The sequence below is a fragment of the Vipera ursinii genome, assembly GCF_947247035.1.
Source record: "Vipera ursinii genome assembly, chromosome: 5".
Lineage (NCBI taxonomy): Eukaryota > Metazoa > Chordata > Lepidosauria > Squamata > Viperidae > Vipera > Vipera ursinii.
The window spans coordinates 37,496,271-37,516,034 of record NC_139518.1 but is presented as its reverse complement, the minus strand read 5'-3'; the positions used below and the strand labels follow the sequence as shown (position 1 = coordinate 37,516,034).

Genomic DNA, 19,764 nt, shown 5'->3' with positions numbered 1-19,764 from the left:
AAATGTATGCCAGTTGCCAGGTCCATCAGGATGCTGCAACACTCGTAAGCATGAAAACCAGTCATAAATCACTTTTTTTAAGTAACTTTGTATGGTCACTAAACAAATGGTTGCAATTCAGAGGACTGCCTGAGGTGATGACCTAATGTTGATAGACTTTCTCTACAAAAAACAAAACACATTTCTTTGTGAATGTACTTGAAAGCAATTTGAAAAAAGAGCATTTATATATGAAAACATGGGATTATGTGTCATCCAGTCAATTTCAACTTTCAATAATCACATAGAATAGATTCTCTCCATAGTGATCTGTCCCCATCCTAGTATTTCAGGTCTTTCAAAAGCGTGCCCTTTACTGATTCTATATAATTAAATCCACCTACTTTGCTTCTGGTGATCCTCTTCTCTTTCCTTCCATCTTTCCCAATATTATAGATTTCTCAGAGTTTGGTCTTTGCATAAAGTGTTCAAAGTATGGAAATTTGAGTTGGTCATTTGTGTCCTGAGTAAGAACTCTGGACTGACTTGTTTGATGATCCACTTATATCTTTTGCTAGCTATCCATGGAATAATTAGAAGTACTCTCCAACTTCGTGCAGCACTGCGCCTGACCCCCTCAAGTAAGGTTGGACTTCAACCCTCCTGATCTTCCATCTTCCATAAGAGCCTACAGACCTGGGTCTGCCAGTTGGCTTGCGACTTCAATGGGGGATCATCGCAGGGAGGTAGTTGATCAATTAACAACAGATCCCACCTTCTCTTCATCCTATCCCCACCCTACCCATCTTTTAATTGGGCTGTTGTATTTGGCTCTGTTTATTTTACTGTATTTATGCTTTTATCTTTGTATAGCTTTTATTTTTTATGAATGAAGGTTGCCCAGAATTACCTTGATGTAAGATGGGTGGCTAATCAATTTTATAAATTGAAAATAATAATAAACAACAAACTTCAAAAGCATTAATGTTCTTCCTATGCTGCTTCTTCAACATTGATTTCCATAGAATGCCACAGGGCAGCAGTCCCCAACCTTTCCAGCTCTGTGAACCAGCAGTGGTGGTGGTGGGGGATGTTTTTGCGCAGGCACACACCCACCACTTGTGAACGTGGAGCTCCGCATACCTCAGGCCACGGACTGAGGATTGGGCACCCCTGCCATAGAAAATACATTGCTTGCACTATCTGATCTGAATATCTTTCCCAAGCTTTTCATGGCTGCTTGTTCCTTTACAACTGATGGTTAATCCTAAAAGGCAGAAGTTATCTACCACTCTGATATTTTCATTGTCAGTTCTAAAGTTGGTTAGGGCTCCTTTTATAATTAGTTTGATCTTTTTAATATTACCTTTCAGTCCCATTTTTTTCACTGTGCTACTTTTGTAAAAGGAGCTTGTATATTCTTTGCTTTTTTAGCCATCAGAGTAATGTTATTAACATAGTGCAAATTATTGATGTTTCTTCCTCCAATTAAAAAAAATATTCATCTTCTTCCAGTCAACTTCCCTTATATATTCAGGGAGAGTCTCATTCTTTAGCCAATCTGAACCAGTTTGTTTTATCATGATCTTTGGTTTTCTAATCTCTTTGTAGATTTTGATGAGGACAATGAGATATTCTAGATTCCCATTTTAAAGCAAATTCCAGTTTGACATGACTGACAGAATCAAAGGCCTTCTATAATCAATAATGTCTATAATCAACAGTGACTTCTTTCACCTACTCAATTACCCAGTGTACATCAGCAATGTTTTGTGATTCTCAGTCTTTTCTAAGCCAGCCTAAACATTTGTTATCTTCTATTTCATGTAGAGTTCTAAAGTTCCCAAGTTTTGTCTTATAGTTTGTACACTGTTAAGTTTTTCTTTGGAATTGGTATGTAGAATTATCTCTTTAAATCTATTCACTGTTCTTCTTCTGTTTGGCTGGTATGGCTTGGTTAGAATCTTCATTAACTTGAGAATTTACTAATTTTTCTTTTGTTGTTATACAGGTTTCTGTAGATATTCTATCAATTTCTATGGCCTTCCAACTTGGTAATGACTGGAGTAATTATCTAAGTTCATTTTCCAGTACTAGAGATACATGAGAGTAGGGAATATCTTCCAATATATATTTGATGTTGACATCTCTACTGCATAATATTTCAATATACTTTTTCCATCTTTCTTTGGTCTTCTTTCAATCAGTTACTATGTGTCCACTGGTGTCTTTTGGATAGCAGAGAGATAAGCAAGTCATAGGAAGCATGTTTCATCCTTGCAGGATTTTATTTGCTGTTTATTTATTTATTTATTTATTTATTATTTAACACATACACTAGTTCTATTAATATGTTCTATGTTTATGCTTAATGTATTCTACTAATCAGGTACTGGGCTTTTTCTGTTAGCTATTGCAGGATTTACAAAGTCCATATATAAGATGCTTGAAGTTTTGTATACTGAATCAAACTATTCAAAAACAAAGAAGAAAATGTCATATAGATGTCTGTGATATCCTGCTGTAAATGAACCTTCATACTGGATCATTTTACTAAGTGCAGGTTCTACACATTGTAGACAACAGATAAATTTTATTTAATTTTTATAGCATTTATGCCATTAAGATTTTATTTAATTTTTATAGCATTTATGCCATTAAGAAACTATGTTACATTTAAGGGATGAATGACTCAGACCTTCTTAATTCTATTGTACTATATTATCCCTGACTTCCCTATATTATAGTTGAGACAGGTCAGTGGTGTGTCCAACTGAAAGCCTATATTCTCTTATTCTGGTTTGTTTTCAGGAACAGACCGTGAAGAGAAGAAGAGAGGATCCTTAGAAAACAGTATTTCTAAAGCTGCCAACATTTTCATTCAGATCAGAAAGTAAAACTGTGGTCTGGGAAGTGAATACAGTTCAATTGTTTTATTATTCCTTCTTTAAAAAATAGAAAATTGGCTCTGGCTTCAGAGTTTATTTATAAAAAGACCTGATGCACCATACTTCAAGCAACACACCAACTCTTTCAAAAGAATCATCATACAGCCTTTGACGGTAATGTTTTATAAGGGTTTAAAATTCCTTTAGGATCTAACATAACCTTGAATTGCTGCATGAGAAGAACTGCCTCTTTGGGCTTACTGTAATGGATATAATCTTTCTTCTTGAAACCTAGGCCATGCTCTGCACTGATGCTTCCATGATATTGTGACACCCACTCATACACATGTGGCTCAATGGCATCCTGTAGAGAATGACTATAGGACTCTGCTGTGACATTCAGGTGCAAGTTTCCATCTCCTGTCAGAGCAAACCAGAAATAAGAATTGATTTCAAAAGAAGAAAATAGACAGTACAATTATTCTCTGTCTGTGATATGCATAATACTGAGAATTGGTTTCAAAAGAGAAAGTAGACAATACTTTATTAATACTCCTTAGCTGTGATATGCAATAATATTTTTTATTAAAGTGCACCAATTTCCATACTCCTTTGCAGTTAACTGGAGATGGTAGAAATGGTAAACCAACATGTTGCAATATTTTGATCTTCTCTGGAAATGCTGAAATCTTGAGGGTACTAAATTGAAAAAGTCTATTCAAAACATGGGATCATACCAGTCTTCCATGTTGATGGCTTTATTTTTGAACAAAAAAGAACTAAATTATACAACTATCATATTCTTCAAAGATAGAAAAAAATACAGAGGGACACTAGTTTCTTGGTAGCAGGCATCTGTGTTTAATCTTTGAGCATAACTTGTCCACTTTCAGAGATCATGCTAGATTCTTTATCCATATTTGTTATAAAGCCTGGCCTTCTGTCCCTTTCAAAAACTCTCCCTATAAGCTGCTAGAACAACATTGCCAATCTGCACTTTCCATAAGATTCGTTCATGGGCTTAGGAAATAATGCCCTATACCCATGTTGAGTGGTTTCTTTCTGAAATTTCCTGCCCAAAGAACTCATGATTTCAGCATTTCCAGAGAAAATCACCCAGACTATTACAATCTGGCAATGGATTATTTCATTTTTAACTTTTAAAACATAATTTATTCTGGGCCAAGAACACTTCCTCACCTAATATGCACGCTTACGGTAATTGTGTCAGGTCAGCAAATATTATATCTTTGCTGCAGATGCCTGAACCACACACAAACACACCAACTTGACTGAGACCAAAAGATAATGGCTTAAAATTATCTAGCAGTTGAAAGCTGAAGTGAGATTTAAATCTAGAACTGAAACACAATCAGCAATTTTGCTACAATGATTCAAAATCCAAATAATCTATAATTAAGGAAGTTTTATCAGCATACTGGAACTCACCTAGATGTCCATAGCCAACCACATTCTTAGCAGCTGTACCTAGACGTACTTTCATGTCAGTCACAAGATCATAGAGTTTTTCGACAGGGAGTGAAATGTCGTATTTATAAACAACTCCATCACATGTCAGGGCTTCTGTGATCTGTTCCCGTAAAGCCCATAATGCCTGTAGTTGACCAAATATATTGTTTGGAGAAAACAATACCACACTGGCATTCTTAAAGAATATATGATTGACAAAAGTTACAGGTTTAACTTAGTTTTATGTTGTTCTCATTTCTGAATGTTATATTATTTTTATTAGTTTGTTCCACTGTATTCTGCTTTAGATTATTTTTTAATGAAAACCAGGTTAAAAAGAACATACAATAAATAACTTACATTATATTCATTTACATGTGCACATTGAGCAGCAATGCTTACACAGAAAACATCAGCATTATAGGATTTGGGGCTAAAAGGTCTTGTGTATAAATCAGGGATAGGAGGCACATTTGGAATTAAGAGCATCATCTGTACAATCTTCCAATATGACTGAGATACCTTCTATAGAGAAAGGCAATTACATATTCACAAAATATGTACCATTCTATGTGGTCTGGCCCCCAAACCCTTACTTACTAAAAAGCAATCTGATGAAATAGCTCCCATCTACTTTAGACCCAAAATTCACTGTGCAACTCAAGTTATCTTTGTCTTTTTTTCTAGCTCTGGGGCTATTTTCAAACAAAGCATTAAATTGCAGCCTTTCAACCACTTTTTTTAATTGTGTAGGATATATATATATGGGACTGATAAGGGGTTTAGAGGCATTTTTGTGTAAAACATTAGACTAGAAGAAAAGATGGGACAACTTTTTAAACCTAGAAACTGTACTATGATCTTTTGTCTTGCTTGAGAGTTTAGGAGATGATGGCCAATGATACTGAGTCTTTGAAATGCAAAACATGTAAATTTTAGACTCACTCATTCTGTGGGATTCTGAGGATTGTAGATGGGTACTGGTGATCACACAAGACCCACAGATGAAGGGTAAGTTCTGCAATAGAGTAGTCACACTCCCAGGTCCTATAGGATGATTCTCTTTGGGCGATGGAACCCAAAGTGCACCTACTCTGTCTGATCATACTGGAACATCAGAAAGATTTGAAAAATAAATTCCCTCAGATAATCTAGAAGAGGAGTCCCCAACCCCCGGTCTGTGGATCCTTACTGGGCCACAGCATGCCAGCAAGCGGTCCACACAAACAAAGAAAGCCCCATCCACGGGGTGCAGGCAGCACACAAAATCACGCACCTTCTAGTCCGCAGAAAAACCTCTCTCTACAGAACCGGTCCCTGGTGCACAAAAGGCTGGGGACTCCTGATCTAGAAAGTTCTCTGAGACTCTTACTCCAACTAAGCCATAGTGTATTCTTTGAATTTAGCAGTTAGTATTCACTTGTTAAAACTACATGGCCAATAGTTGCAAATTCAATGTATGTATGTTTCAAATTTAAATCATATTTGAATCCAAACCAAACATGTTGGTAAGAAAGAAAAAAATACCTTTATCTTTTTTCCTTCTGAGGCCAGAGTTCCATCTGCCACCAAATCTGAGCTCATTACATATTCCAGGAAATGGCTGAGTTTTTCCTCATCATGAGTAGAATTGGAGCCTGAAGTCTCAATTAACACATAAAAAGGACTTTCTAGGTTTACAAAAAGCAGAATTACAGTCATACAGTTTCAAACAAATACATCTACTGAAGCTCTGATATTTATATATAAAAATCAAGTTAAATTTCCTAGATTATGAAAATTGAATAATATAGAGTTGGGACACACACATACACCCAAAGTCCTACTGTAGGGATGAGATGTTGCTGGGAGAGATGAGCAAAGAATGTCAGGAGTGTATGCCAATATTCCCATACATATTCCCAGTGGGGTCATGCAAAGTGTGAAAGTTATTCCAGCTGCCCAGAGTACAGTGAAAAAATAGGACTAAAACTAAATATAAAGAAGACCAAATTAATAACAAAAGATACAACCACCAGCCTTAGAATTAACAATGAAGATACTGAAGTATGGGTAGTTTCTGCCTTTTAGGATCAGCCATCACCATAAAGGAACAAGCAGTCAAGAAATACGCTCCACACCAGTAATTGGTAGAGCAGCCACAAAGACTTTGGAAAAGATATTTAAATACCGTGATGCTGGCTGGCTAGGGAATTCTGGCGATTGAAGCCCATATATTTTAAAGTTATCAAGGTTGGGAAGCACTAGTCTATACCTACAAAGATCAGAATCATGCCAGCCAATGGTATTCCCAGAGACATTCTAAGGAAGCAAAAGTTGAACTTTAAAAAAACAGGATAGGAAGAATATTGACGCTTTTGAACTTTGGTGTTGGTGAAGACACCTAAGAATATTGTGCATAGCCTAGAAAACAACCAATGGAGTATCAAATAAATCAACCCAAAATTGTCACTCAGGGCATAAATAGCCTGGCTCAAATTATCCTATTGTCAACATATTGGTTTGAGAATGGAAATTCTCTCTCTTCATAAAGATCATCCTCTTTATTCACTACATGTTATGCAAAATTATCTTCTGTAATTCTATAACATCAATGACCCTTCCTTTTTAGCCAAGATCATGAACAATGGTTAATATAATCCTTATGGTAGAGTTTCGGGAATCTCTGGCCCCAATTAGCAGAATGAAGAAATAAGTCCAGAACATAGAACAATGGGAAATCACATTTTGAAAGCATGTGAACTAAAATAAAACATCTACGGAGAGATGCTTTTAATAAATCAAGTATTACTTAAGTATACTCACAGAGATTATGTCCCTCCTATGTCTCGTTAACTTTTCTACATTAACTTGAACTATAAATTAAGGAAATTGGCAATCACTTTTCCCTGATACCATGATAAATTGGACTTTTGTTAAAGTCATAGGTTTAATAATGATTTTTAAAAAACAAATAAATATTATCATGCAAGATCACAATATCTATATCACCATGTAACTCTGAGCAAAATATACAGTATTGTAGAACTAAATTAATTTAGGTAACAGGGCAGCAAATTAAGTACAAATAAATCTAGTACATTTAAAGCCAGCCATCAAATTATTTAAGCAAAGTATGCATACATAGGAATCCATTTGGGAGCAGCTGATACCTGCTACTGGGTTGGTCAGTTTCAGATGTCTCTCTACTAACTTCATGCATCCATTGTCCATGAACTCATAAGCAGACAGAATTTCTCCCAGCATATCCTTGCAGATTGTGAAGGTTCTCAGGACCTGAGAGAAACTTGGGCAAGCTTTATGGTGAAAGCAAAAATCACACAAAATAAGTAAGAAGGCACATAAAAAAAAATTTAAAATATGGTAGGGAAAGCATTGGAAACTTTCATATCTATTCTTTCTTTTTTAAAAATATGTAATTTTACCTTAATTCGTTCTACCTTTACTCCAAGATTAATAAAAGGAAATGAAACTGACAAGAGTCATTTCTACAAAACTAAAATAGGTAATAGAAATTTAACTGTTCTAATTTAGAGTGCAGAAAAGGCAGAAATTAATTGATTCCCCTAGCTTTCACAAATGAAGGCAAACATACGTATCCCAGGACAATGTTGCAGGAGCCAATCTGGGTCAGTCACCGGGACCAGAGGTTTCGTCTTCCAAGCTTTCGGACTTGTGCCAGAGTCCCCATCCTCAGGGGACTTCAGGGAACACAGAGAAGTTGCCAAGGATGGGCTCTAGCACGAGCTCGGAAGATGAAACCTCTGGTCCCGGTGACCCAGACTGGATCCCCTAGCTTTGCTTTTTTTTTTTTTAAATCCCATTTATATCCCGCCCTTTCTCCGAAGACTCAGGGCGGCTTACAATCTAAAGCACAAATCAATGTGCTTAGCAATAGCCTTCATCCTATGAATATGCCTGCTTATTAGGGCTTTCGCCCCCCCCCAAGCGGCATTATTACAAAGTCAGCTTAATTGCCCCCAACAATCTGGGTCCTCATTTTACCTACCTCAGAAGGATGGAAGGCTGAGTCAACCTTGAGCCTGGTGGGACTCGAACCTGCACTAATTGCAGGCAGCTGGTGTTACTTAAGGAGGCATTAGCCCACTGCTCCACCAAGGCTCTTTGCTTGACACTCCCCCGCCCCCCCCAAGCAAATATCACCAACTGAAAACATCCACTATCCATCTTAATATGATAGAGTTGGAGGAGAAGTTGAATTCTGATATTTGCTCTGTTTAGGCCCAAGTGTTTTGTAAATGTGTTCAGTGAGAACATGACTCTTTGCTGATATGTGTGCTATTTCAAAAAAGTACTAAAGTCACATTCAAAAGCATCCCAGACAACAGCTGAACAGGTGTGGGGAAAGACACACTATGAAACATCAGAGCCAGATTTTCTCTCTTCCCGACATCATCATGCACTGCCCCCACTCCGCGGCCTATCAGCAGCTATTCAAGCTGATTTAAGTTTTGCAACGAGGAATAGCTTGGAGATTTGGTAGGTACTGGGCAAAAGCCTGGTTTTAAAGACCTAGACTTACCCATTGCCCAAATCAGAATGAACCCAGAAGAAAGTATCCAGGCCTCAAAGGGCACCAGAACTAATAGGAACAATAGATTCCCAGGCTGAACCCATCCCTTAGAACAGGGGTATCAAACTCAATTTCATTGAGGGCAGGATCAGCATTGCGGTTGCCCTCAGGGGGCCGGGTGGGTATGGCCAGGGTGGGCGTGACCTACTGGGTGGGCATGGCCAGCTCTACAACGTTCGCATGAAGGGTGCCTATGGGGGCCTGGTCAGGAGTGGGACAGATCTGAGGGTCTCTGGCAGAAGGAGGGTCTCTGGGCCAGGGCCAAAGCAGTGGGGGCCGTTCCCTCACTGTTTCCAAGATGGCTTTGCGGGCCGCATGAAACCACTTTGCGGGCCGAATCCGGGCCCCGGGCCTTGTGTTTGACATGTCTGCCTTAGAAGCCACTCGATTACATCACCAACAAGTCAGTTGGCATAACACATTATATTGCATACATGGCAAAACCTATGTCAAAATAAGGAGGAAAGTGTTACTTCAAAACCAGTACAACTAAGAACAAGTTAAAGGTGCCCCAGAAATGGAGTGAAGGTATAGCAAAGGGAACTCATAAAGGCACAGCGGGAAAAAGGAGGTAGCCAGATGTGGTTTTGTTGTAGTTAGGTACAAGGAAGGAATTAGTTTGTTTCAGCCCGCATCAGAGCTGTGATTTGTCACTGACACAGTTTTAAGGTGGCGTCTATAAATTAGACAAGATTCATGATAATTCTATTTTATATTCAGTTATTATTTCAGGATGCCCTGATTTCCTACATCTGCATGTGGCTTCCATGCCAATAGTAAAAAGCAGTTTGCTAGTGGCATAGATTATTTTCTCCATTCTCATCCCTGTTTCTATTACTAACACTGGTGATCACATCAAATAGTTACAAAACCTAAATATAAGAAAGTAGCTTTGATAAACTAACTGCTGCCTCAGATGCATTCTTCCTGTGCAACTCTTAAAAGTACAAAAGGTGCATCTAAAAACAAGGGACAGGAATGACTCGCACCAAGAAATGCCAGATTCACAGCATTTGATTTCCGTGGACAGAGAATGGACACAGCAGTGACCATCCCCAAAGTCCCCTCTGAGCCAATGAAAAGCTGCTTCAAGTCATAGCCAGTATTGTCTTTCCGCAGCGATGCCAAACAGTTCAGGATGGAACCATCAGCCAGCACCTAAAAGAGGACAAACTTTGGTCCATCACTAATGAATCAGCTTTATTTCAAATAGATCAATATAATGTTTTTATTTTAAATTTTGTTTATGATGGTTACACAGGCTGAACTAGAGAAACAGTATATTCTAATTTGTATTTTTGTGGAAAAAAGGTAATATTACCTTCGCAATAGAATAAAGAATAAATGGTAGAGAATAATTATTTTTTAAAAAAAATAAAAAACAGAAAGCACTTTTTGGAATTTCAACTTACCACCTCTAATCCAAGAACTGTCCCTCGAAGGGACCCATACCTCAGAAGGCGCAAGCCCCCTGCATTTGTAGCTACATTTCCTCCAATATGGCAACTGCCCTTGGCTCCAAGGTCAAGAGGCATGACAAAACCCTTTGACTCCAAATATTGGTTGAGGTTCTCTAAAATGCAGCCCGCCTGGCAAATCAGGATTCCTGGGACATAAGTATCAAGTTACAGTATGTCAGATAAATATCATTCTCTTTCCAATGGAGCAGCTTTCTCAAAATTCCGGCATAAAACAAACTAGTTGGATTTGTGGGATACAATTAATAATCAAAGATCTAGCAGCTGCTTCTTCACGACTGGCTAAGCTCAATTAATTTTAATTTGGCCCAGTTATTTTCATTTAGCATGCCCCCTAGCCCAGTCTCTGATGAATTTATAGCTCAATATTGGGCAAAACAAGAAAAGGAAATACATTTAAAAGTGTGGTATGAACTCAGTTGGATCACCTTGAGTAGGTCACTATCTCTTCAACTAACTTTCCTTGCAGTAGTAAGGTGACTATTATATAGGCAAGATCCTTTCTTGGACCAGAGAACACTTTGAAGTCTTCAAAGATGTGGCTAAGGATGCAGACTTTTAAATAGCTTTATCTCATGTACTTAAGATTTTTTCCCCCCGTTGTTATAGGCGTGGAGGAGGGAGAGAACAATTTTATCAGGCTTTCTAGGCCTGGGAACCATCTTCCCTGAAAAGACAGTTCTATCAAGCCACCAGATTTGCCCCTCAAACCTTGACAAGAATTTACCAGAAATATGGTCGAAACTGATGATCTGGTTCATAAGTCCTGTAGAAAGAATGATCTCATCAAAGACAGGAACACTGCCACCAACAAGGCCGGTATTGCCTCCCTGAGGATTCACGGCCAAGTTCTTCTCATTGCAGTATCTGAAAAGGAACACATTTTTTTACTATTCTAGAAGTTAAAAAATGCTACATCTATGACACAATTATTTTAGGTCTCTCCAGATCAAGTCAGAATAAACTTTCTGGCTTCCAGTCAGAAAGTCAGTATGATTCCTATATTAACACATGGGGATGGCTAGAAGTGGGAGTTCATCCAAAATTCAGGAAATGATTGTCAACGTTTACAGCTAGTCCTCACCTTACAACCATTTGTTTAGGGACCATTCAAAGTCATAACAGCACTGAAAAAAGTAATTTGCCACCAGTTCTTGTACTTATGACCATTGAGGCATCCCCATGGTCATGTCATCAAAATTCAGGCATTTGGCAACCCACATGTATTTACAATGGTTGCAGTCTCCTGGGGTCATGTGATTGCTGTTGGTGACCTTCCCAGTCACCTTTTGAGAAGCAAAATTAATGGAGGAAGCCAGATTTGCTTAATAACCATGTGATTCACTTAACAACTATTGATTCACTTAACAACCATGTCAAGAAGGTTGTAAAATCAAGTGTGACTCACTTAACAACCACCCTGCTTACTAACAAAAATTCTGGTCCCAATTGTGGCCATATGTTGAGAACTGCCTGTATTGTCAGCATTCAGTACACATTTGTACTAAAGGCTTTCAGCATTTGGTATATATTTCGTTGATATCGCTTCTTCAGATGGTGATGTGCTTGCACACATGGATGTGCAAATATGACCTAGGAGAATCTGCAGCTGTTTTCTAGGAGAGTTGATATGCAGAACTCTCTTTGACTATAGATGCTTCTATACACTACAGATGTATAGATGCTTCCTGCCTGAAGGCTTCTACTAAAGGTAAAGGTAAAGGTTCCCCCGCACGTGCTAGTCATTTCCGACTCTAGGGACCGGTGCTCATCTCCGTTTCAAAGCCAAAGAGCCAGCGCTTGTCTGAGGATGTCTCCGTGGTCATGTGGCTGGCATGACTAGATGCCAAAGGCGCACGGAACGCTGTTACCTTCCCACCGTAGTGGTCCCTATTTTCTACTTGCATTTTTTATGTGCTTTCGAACTGCTAGGTGGGCAGAAGCTGGGACGAGTAACAGGCGCTCACTCTGCTACGCGGCACTCGGGATTCGACCCGCCAAACTGCCGACCCTCTGATCGACAAGTTCAGTGTCCTAACCCACTGAGCCACCATGTCCCTTCGAAGGCTTCTACTACTTCCAGTCAAAAGATACCAAGCACCTGTTCCATCCTTTTTCCACTTTTGGAAGAAAGGCTACAGTAGAAAGAAAAAGATAGAAGTGTTGGGAAATTTGGAAAGAATATAGTCAACAATATTTAAATCTTCTATAAAAACCATTGCTTGTGGGAGGGGATTAAACAAATGCATGCTGAGTCTGGAAGCCAGCTAGGGTAGAAAAATCCATCAATATGAAAGCACAATTTTGACAGTATTTTTATCTGTTCTAAGATCTTCTTAAAAGCACAAGGCTGATGTACTTTGAGGATTCCTTAGTGTTGTCCCAGTTTTTCTTTTTAGAGAAAGACTGAGTCAACTGAAAAGTATAGAGAATTGTTCTGTGTTCCCACATAAAAATTACTTGTTCATCAATTAGGAGACTATGACAAGATCCAGGAGATAAAAATTACTGTAATGTTTTATTCTCTATATGCAGTAATCAAAAGTTTTTTCTACCCTCTTAAACATCAATTCATTTATCATATAAGATCATGCTTATATGAGGAGTTTTTCCTACTTAATGCACCTTAAACAATACTGTTCTTTACCTGGTCCTCTTTACACTGATAGTCCAGTTACAAAAGGCATTGAGGAAGGGAGAGAGGGATGGAGGAGAGCCAAGGAGGCTGTGGAAGTGGGGGGGAGAGAGAGGGGAGTAGAGAGAGAGAAATGGAAAGAAAACTCTTCTTCAAAAACTACAGTCCTAACTCCTGAATCATTCAGTCTTCAGAAATGTAACAGGACGTGGCCCATTTTGCTTCATTATATACTCTGTCCTTCACATGTGTATGAACAATACAGAAGGCACGTTCTTCTAAATAACAAAATTTCTAACACTGTATATACTATGTTCAGAGAAACATGTTTACTTGAGAATCTGAGACACTTCCATTGTTGTCCGTGGCTTTAACAGTATTGTACTGCAGCCTGCAATGGAAATAAGATGAGAAAATTCTATTACAAACATGATTTAAGTTTTTTTTTCTTAATCCAATTACCTAAACCTTTATGCGCAGGGTTGGATGGGGGAGAGGGAAATTCAGTGTTATCTTTAATTTTAAACCTCCCCCCTCCCCCCGTTTTCCCATCACTTATTTCTTAATTGCAAAAAAAAGATAGCTAAGCAATGTAATTTAGTTGGTATTACACTATGGATACTCCTATGCACTATAATTCCCCCCTTCAATGCCAGAGTTATCCTTAAATAATGCTTTGAACTAAAGACCTGTCCTATGTGGTTTGCAGAATGCTTTATCAGGATGGCAACTATAGTAATGTTCATTTGTAATAAAACTTTAAAATGATTTACCTCTCACAGACTTTAGCCAGTCCACATTGAAAGGTTTGAGTTCCTCTGCATCAGTAATGACCCTCCCAGGCAAAAGGTGCTCAAAGAAAGTTAAATCAGAATCAGCGAGATGGGCAAAGGGCAGCCTCTCTACCCCATACCGTTCACAGGTGAGCATTACTTCCTGGAGATGAAGCTGGCTGGTGTGCAGATTTCTCTTCGCCATGTTACTGATGCTCCACTGGAGAGAAGGTAAGAGCAGAAGTGTCTTCAGTGGTTCTGTGGCTTTCTTCTCGATTCTGGATAGAGTGGCAGTCCTATTCCATATGCTCCTAGTTTTTCTCTGGCATCTAGTAGCCAACCTGGGTACAGTTCCAATGTACTGAAATAGACAATGCCAGGCAAGGCTGGAAATAGCCATAATCAACCTGAAATACAAAATAACCAGATCGAATCCCTTTTTCCAAAAAGCTCCCGTTACGTTTTTCACTTTTTTAAAAAAGGAAGATCATTTAAAATGAAGACCATTTTAGAAAGTCATAGTCATGGATAGGCTCATATGATACAACAATTTGCTAAGTTACTCTAGGGGGGTCAGAGACTAAAAATCACAATTGACTTCACCTATCCTGTTTATTTCTACATTGCTATGTAGGAGAAAATACATTTTCAATAAAATGTAATTGCATTATCTCTGCAAGCTGAGTGATGTGAATAATTAATTGCCTGTGCTTCCATACATGAAGGGTCCTCATCCAAAATACCATTCCGTATTTGAAATGAAGTTTTTACTATACAAAAAAACTCATTTTACAAACAAAGCATGCACAAAGTGCAAAATATCCCCAGAAATGGGCATGGAAGTTTTGCTGTTTGGGTGAGTAGTTATAGTATATACCTTTTTTAATGAAAATTATCAGCACTTTTGATCAGTGACATCATCAAAGTAAACAAACCCACATGGTGTTGATTACGTCAGCAGATCATGGCCCTATGCGGAAGTAACCACCCTATTTTCAGATAAGGCGAGTGTAAGTGACGTGTAGGCCTAAGCCCATCAGGATAAGCAAGAGTAACCCTAGCAACCCTATTTTCAGATAAGGCGTCTTGAGCCTAACCCCATCAATAAGTCAAGGCAGTCAAGCCTCTGGGTATATGATTAGCTTAACCCTAGACTAATTCCATGGACATTCTAAACAAACAGAATAAGCTAAATAAAGTAAATAATTAACAGAGACCTGTGTTTTTGGGAAACAAGCCCTACTTTGGGGAGCTGTGAAATAATAATAATAATAAAATGCTTTTTATTTCTAATCTTTCTAGCCTAATGATGCTTTTAATTTTTGTGGAGTTTTAAAAATCAGCGCCTCAAAAGCAGGGAAAAAAGGAGGCCCTAAAAGGCGGCCAGGGCTTGCATTTAACCCCCTTTTTTCTAAAAGGTATTTATTTCTAGGAGGTTTTAAAATCATTTTCTCGAATGCAGGGTGGGGGGGGGGGAAAGCATTTAAAACCCGCAGCCGTTTTTTACCTTTGTAAAAATCTAGACACATATTTTGTCAATTGAGCCCACAAATCCACATGTACACGTAACCGTACGAAGCATGGCCTTAATAAAATTTATTCTGCAGCCCCCTACAGCAAAAAGACAAGGAATATTAACAGGAATTAAAATGTTCACAAGGGACAACCGGACAGGTGGGAAGTAGACTTGTTCAGGCATGTTAGGGCTGCGGATCCAGGCATGTGTGTTTGTGCCTGATAGTAAAAAAGAGGGTTAGGCCTTGTTTGGGACATGCCTGGGCATGTCATACCCCGTGATTCTGGACAGGCGCAAGGCTCAAGGACGTGTCATAGCATGCGCGGGGGAGATTGTACAGGCAGGTCTGAATAGCTAGAGATTTAATTCCGGCAGTCTTTTGAAGATGGCAAATAATGATGGAGATTTGTTTGATGTAAATTTGACCCCCAAACCTCCCAAGCGTGGGCGTAGAATAAGAAAAGGAGCTGAGCTACATGGCTTCATTGAAGACAACAAACTTATAAAGCCTTGTTGTTGCAGATTCTGCAAAACATCAAATGGTAAGTAAATATAAAAATTAAGAAAACAGTATTTTGATTAGTTGAAACAGCTAGACTAATTCTACCTTATTTCCTGTTTTAGAAATGGTGGAATCTCAAAATGTCAGCATGTCTCAGATTCTGAAAGCGTGTATCATTAAAATATTACACCATTGTTTAATGGGATGTCTACAATCAGATGAAGACCATGAGGATGGTACCAGTGAAACAGAGCTTATTAGCAGCTTATGCTTTAGACTTTCTATGCCTCATGTTCTCTGGGTCATCATCAATATTTCTGACAAAGTGAATAACTTATATTTCACCAGGGATTCCCTTGGTGAGGTCAAGAAATTCATATATCATACATCATATAGCGAATAAGGGTAAACCACTGCCATTAATGTCAAAGATTGAAGCCGAATTGCCATTGTCTCTGAAGAGGTTCATATGTCAGAATGTAACAGAAATTGATTACAAGAAACTGTTAACGCTATGAAATTTATAATAAAATGTGCTTTACAAATCTCATGAAAGATGTATTATGTTTTTTCTTTTGGTGGCCCTCTGTTTAACCTTGTTAGGTGTTAAACACAGAGATACAATTTAATCAAAGCTCATGTGATATTATCCAGTCAGGTTTTCCTGATGAGACAGTTTTGCAAAAGGTGAGAAGAACTCACTCACCCACTCTGATGGGATTAATTTGTGACATCAACAGCCTGCATAAAAGCATGGCCCTTACTGGGACAGTCACGTTTGATGGTTTCTGCCATACCCAGAGCAATTTGATCTGCTAAGAAGAATCTTTTCAGAATGAATCCTACTAATATAAGTAGTTTATGCCTAATTTTTGAAACACTTAGGTGCAAAATGGAGTTTGTAACAATCTTGTGTCTGATTGCTTGTTTTCTTTCACTAGAATGAATTGACAGACTTAGAATGTTTGAGGATATATGAAGGTATTTGCCTTTCATACTTTCATACATTTAGATTCTTATAAACATTTCTGCAGCAATTCTGAATGTTGGGGTTTTTCTTTTCCTTCAGAATCGGAGGACGACCAGCCATTTGTGGTGTCCCAGAAGCTGAAATTCAGAGGGTAAGGAAAATGATTCTTTATTTTCTGTGTGTGTTTTGGGCTACATCTAAAGATACCTATACAAAAAAAAATGACTTCTGCTAGAACAATAGATCATATTGATTCATATTAAATTTTTAAAGAAAAAATATGCATTAGTCCGTATGTACATTGCACTGTCTTCTTGGCTCTGCACACTGTGCTGCTATTGTTTCTATTTCTATGTAGCAATCTTGCACATGGTGAAATCAAACTACAAAATAGTTTCGTTGCAACTTTGAACATCTACAAGTGGCAACTCTTAAGTCAAGGGCTATTCCAAACTATCTTCCCAAGGGTACTGACTGCTGTACAAGGACTTTCTGTGTGTGAGGGTGGGGTATTTTTAAAAAAAAAATCCTTATCATTGACATGATTGAGCATATTGCTTTTCTGGTTGATAAATAACATACTGAAATTTGGCCACTCACTGCAGTGGGTGTTCTATTGGCACAGTAATTTCATCCAAGTTTAAAATATAAGTTTCAGTTTATTACATATTATCTCTTTACAAATAGCTGAAAAATGTACATTATATCTAGAGAAATAAACTGGAAACATCCCAGTGCTTTTGTTGCTAGTCTTCTTAAAAATTTAAGACAACATTGTACTGATTTCTTGATACACTTTGCACACTTTTTAAAAATACATTGGGCATTTTAGCTAAAAATATGATACAGGATTGTTTAATATTTCCTTGCGTCCAGGCATAAGACTGGAGGACTGCAGTCTCTAGTAACCTGCTGCTATGCATGTTTACTTAAAAGTAAGTCACACCAATAAGATCTACATTCAAATAAGCATGAGAAACACAGGCAGTATAAGATGCTATAGCATTAGTGGAAGCACCAAGTTGCAGGATGTGGTGAAGTTAAATGTAGGGAACGCATCCCCTATCTAATAGGGCTTCATGAAGATAGAATGTGCTAAAGATTGGATAAAAATCAATTTCCCATTTACATTTAGCCATTTTTTTCTCATGCTTAGAAATGATTTCTATGCACACTTATTTGAATGATCAAAAGTGCTGATAATTTTCATTAAAAAAGGGTATACACTATAACTACTTGGGTGCAAACCATAAGAGACTAAATCAGATAAGCCTTCTAAGTTTCATTTTTCCTATCTTCAAATTATTTCATCCCTTTATTTTAACACAGTAGTTAAATGAATACAGGTTCAGCAGTGTTTCCCAATCTTGACAATTTCCAAATATAGTATATTAATTCCAGGTGCTTTGGAATTCTCCACTTGGCAAGTCATTGCGGCTGATTCTGCTAGCTAGCTGAAGTCCAGAAAACGAACTTTGACATTTGGCTCGAACATCCCTTTTTTTTGACCCGCTTCTTGCTAACTGGAAAATATCAAAAATTGCACGCTCTTTCGTGACCTCGAACTGGCTTGCAATCGGATTTATTATTCTTTTTACGATTGCTAGGACTTACAATAGGAAAGGGAACAAAACGAGGGAGGGGGTGGGGGCAAAGCCAGTGCTCGATGCCCGTTTTTTTTTTTTTCCCGAGCTGTCGGGAAAATTGTATCAGGCGTTTAGGGCGGAAGGAGCACGGGAATCGCAGGCCCTGGAAGAAAATTCTGATCGACTGTAGCAGTGTTAGGGAATGGAAAGGAAGGAAGGAAAGAAAGAGTGTCGTCACCAGGCGGAAGTTTCTTCTGCGCGCCTCGCAGGCAGCAGTCATTGCCATGTACTCACTTTTGCACCAGCCCAGGGCCGACCTTTCCCTCTCGGGTAGATCTTCTAGGCCAGGGGTCGGCAACCTCGGCTCTTTTATGACTCGTGGACTTCAACTCCCAGAATTCCTGAGCCAGCATAGCTGGCTCAGGAATTCTGGGAGTTGAAGTCCACGAGTCATAAAAGAGCCGAGGTTGCCTACCCCTGTTCTAGGCAGTCCCTTGCTCGCTCCGCCCCATCTCTGCGAGTAAAGAAGCGACACGCCACGCTCGTCACCTAAGCGCGATTGAATCGATCAGAGACAGATGCCGGTGCTCTTCCTGCTTGCCGACTCTTTCCTCGCAGCGCTGCATCTCTGCCCTTTAATTTGCTTTATCCGCTCCGCCGGTTCAGAACAGAAGCTTCTCAATCTATCCGGCCGCAGCAGCCTAACGCCTCCCAGAGCTGTCAGAAATACGGTCGTTTGCCGTTTGAAAGTTTAACGAATGTAAAGCATGTCTTTTTTAAAAAAAAAAATGGTAAAAGTTGACAGGGCAATATTAATATTCTGGTTCACGCTCGTATTAAAATAGCGGATGCTTCGGGAAAGAGTCTGAAGGTGAAACTATCCTGCCTTTGTCACCCGACTTTTGGCCGAAGTAGAAAAGTGGGGGAGACACTTTTCAATTGCCCACATTTCTGTGACAAAAATTAACTGGAAAGTGAGTTGTTGTTGTTGGGAAGTTGTGTCCGACCCATCGCGACCCTATGGACAACGTTCCTCCAGGCCTTCCAGTCCTTTACCATCTTCTGGAGTCCATCTAAGCTCACGCCTACTGCTTCAGTGACTCCATCCAGCCACCTCATTCTCTGTCATCCCCTTCTTCTCTTGCCCTCAATCTTTCCCAGCATTAGGCTCTTCTCCAGTGAGTCCTTCCTTCTCATTAGGTGGCCAAAGTATTTGAGTTTTAGCTTCAGGATCTGGCCTTCTAAAGAGCAGTCAGGGTTGATCTCCTCTAGGACTGACCGGTTTGATCACCTTGCAGTCCAAGGGACTTGCAGGAGTCTTCTCCAGCACCAGAGTTCAAAGGCTTCAATTCTTTGGCACTCAGCCTTTTTTA

General features: G+C 38.9%; 1 protein-coding gene and 1 long non-coding RNA gene across 3 annotated transcripts; one reads left to right on the top strand and one right to left on the bottom strand.

Moving 5' to 3' along the window:
* Positions 1-2,897: 2,897 nt before the first annotated feature.
* On the bottom strand, positions 2,898-18,891 carry D2HGDH (D-2-hydroxyglutarate dehydrogenase). Of its 2 annotated transcripts, XM_083363362.1 has the most exons (11): positions 18,686-18,891; positions 13,818-14,224; positions 13,378-13,435; positions 11,137-11,276; positions 10,344-10,537; positions 9,921-10,089; positions 7,490-7,633; positions 7,143-7,192; positions 5,865-5,981; positions 4,317-4,482; positions 2,898-3,287 (listed from the first exon to the last, which is right to left on the bottom strand). In XM_083363362.1, exons 1-11 carry the CDS (start codon positions 18,802-18,804, stop codon positions 3,025-3,027), a joined length of 1,827 nt encoding a protein of 608 aa, XP_083219488.1. In that variant the 5' UTR covers positions 18,805-18,891; the 3' UTR covers positions 2,898-3,024. The 2 variants fall into 2 exon arrangements, with proteins under 2 accessions (XP_083219488.1, XP_083219489.1); XM_083363363.1 differs by lacking the exon at positions 7,143-7,192 and having other exon boundaries at positions 5,865-6,007.
* On the top strand, positions 15,683-17,034 carry LOC310640968. Its single transcript, XR_014492636.1, has 3 exons — positions 15,683-16,071; positions 16,777-16,816; positions 16,905-17,034. It is a non-coding gene; the product is annotated as an uncharacterized lncRNA (long non-coding RNA).
* Positions 18,892-19,764: the final 873 nt, after the last annotated feature.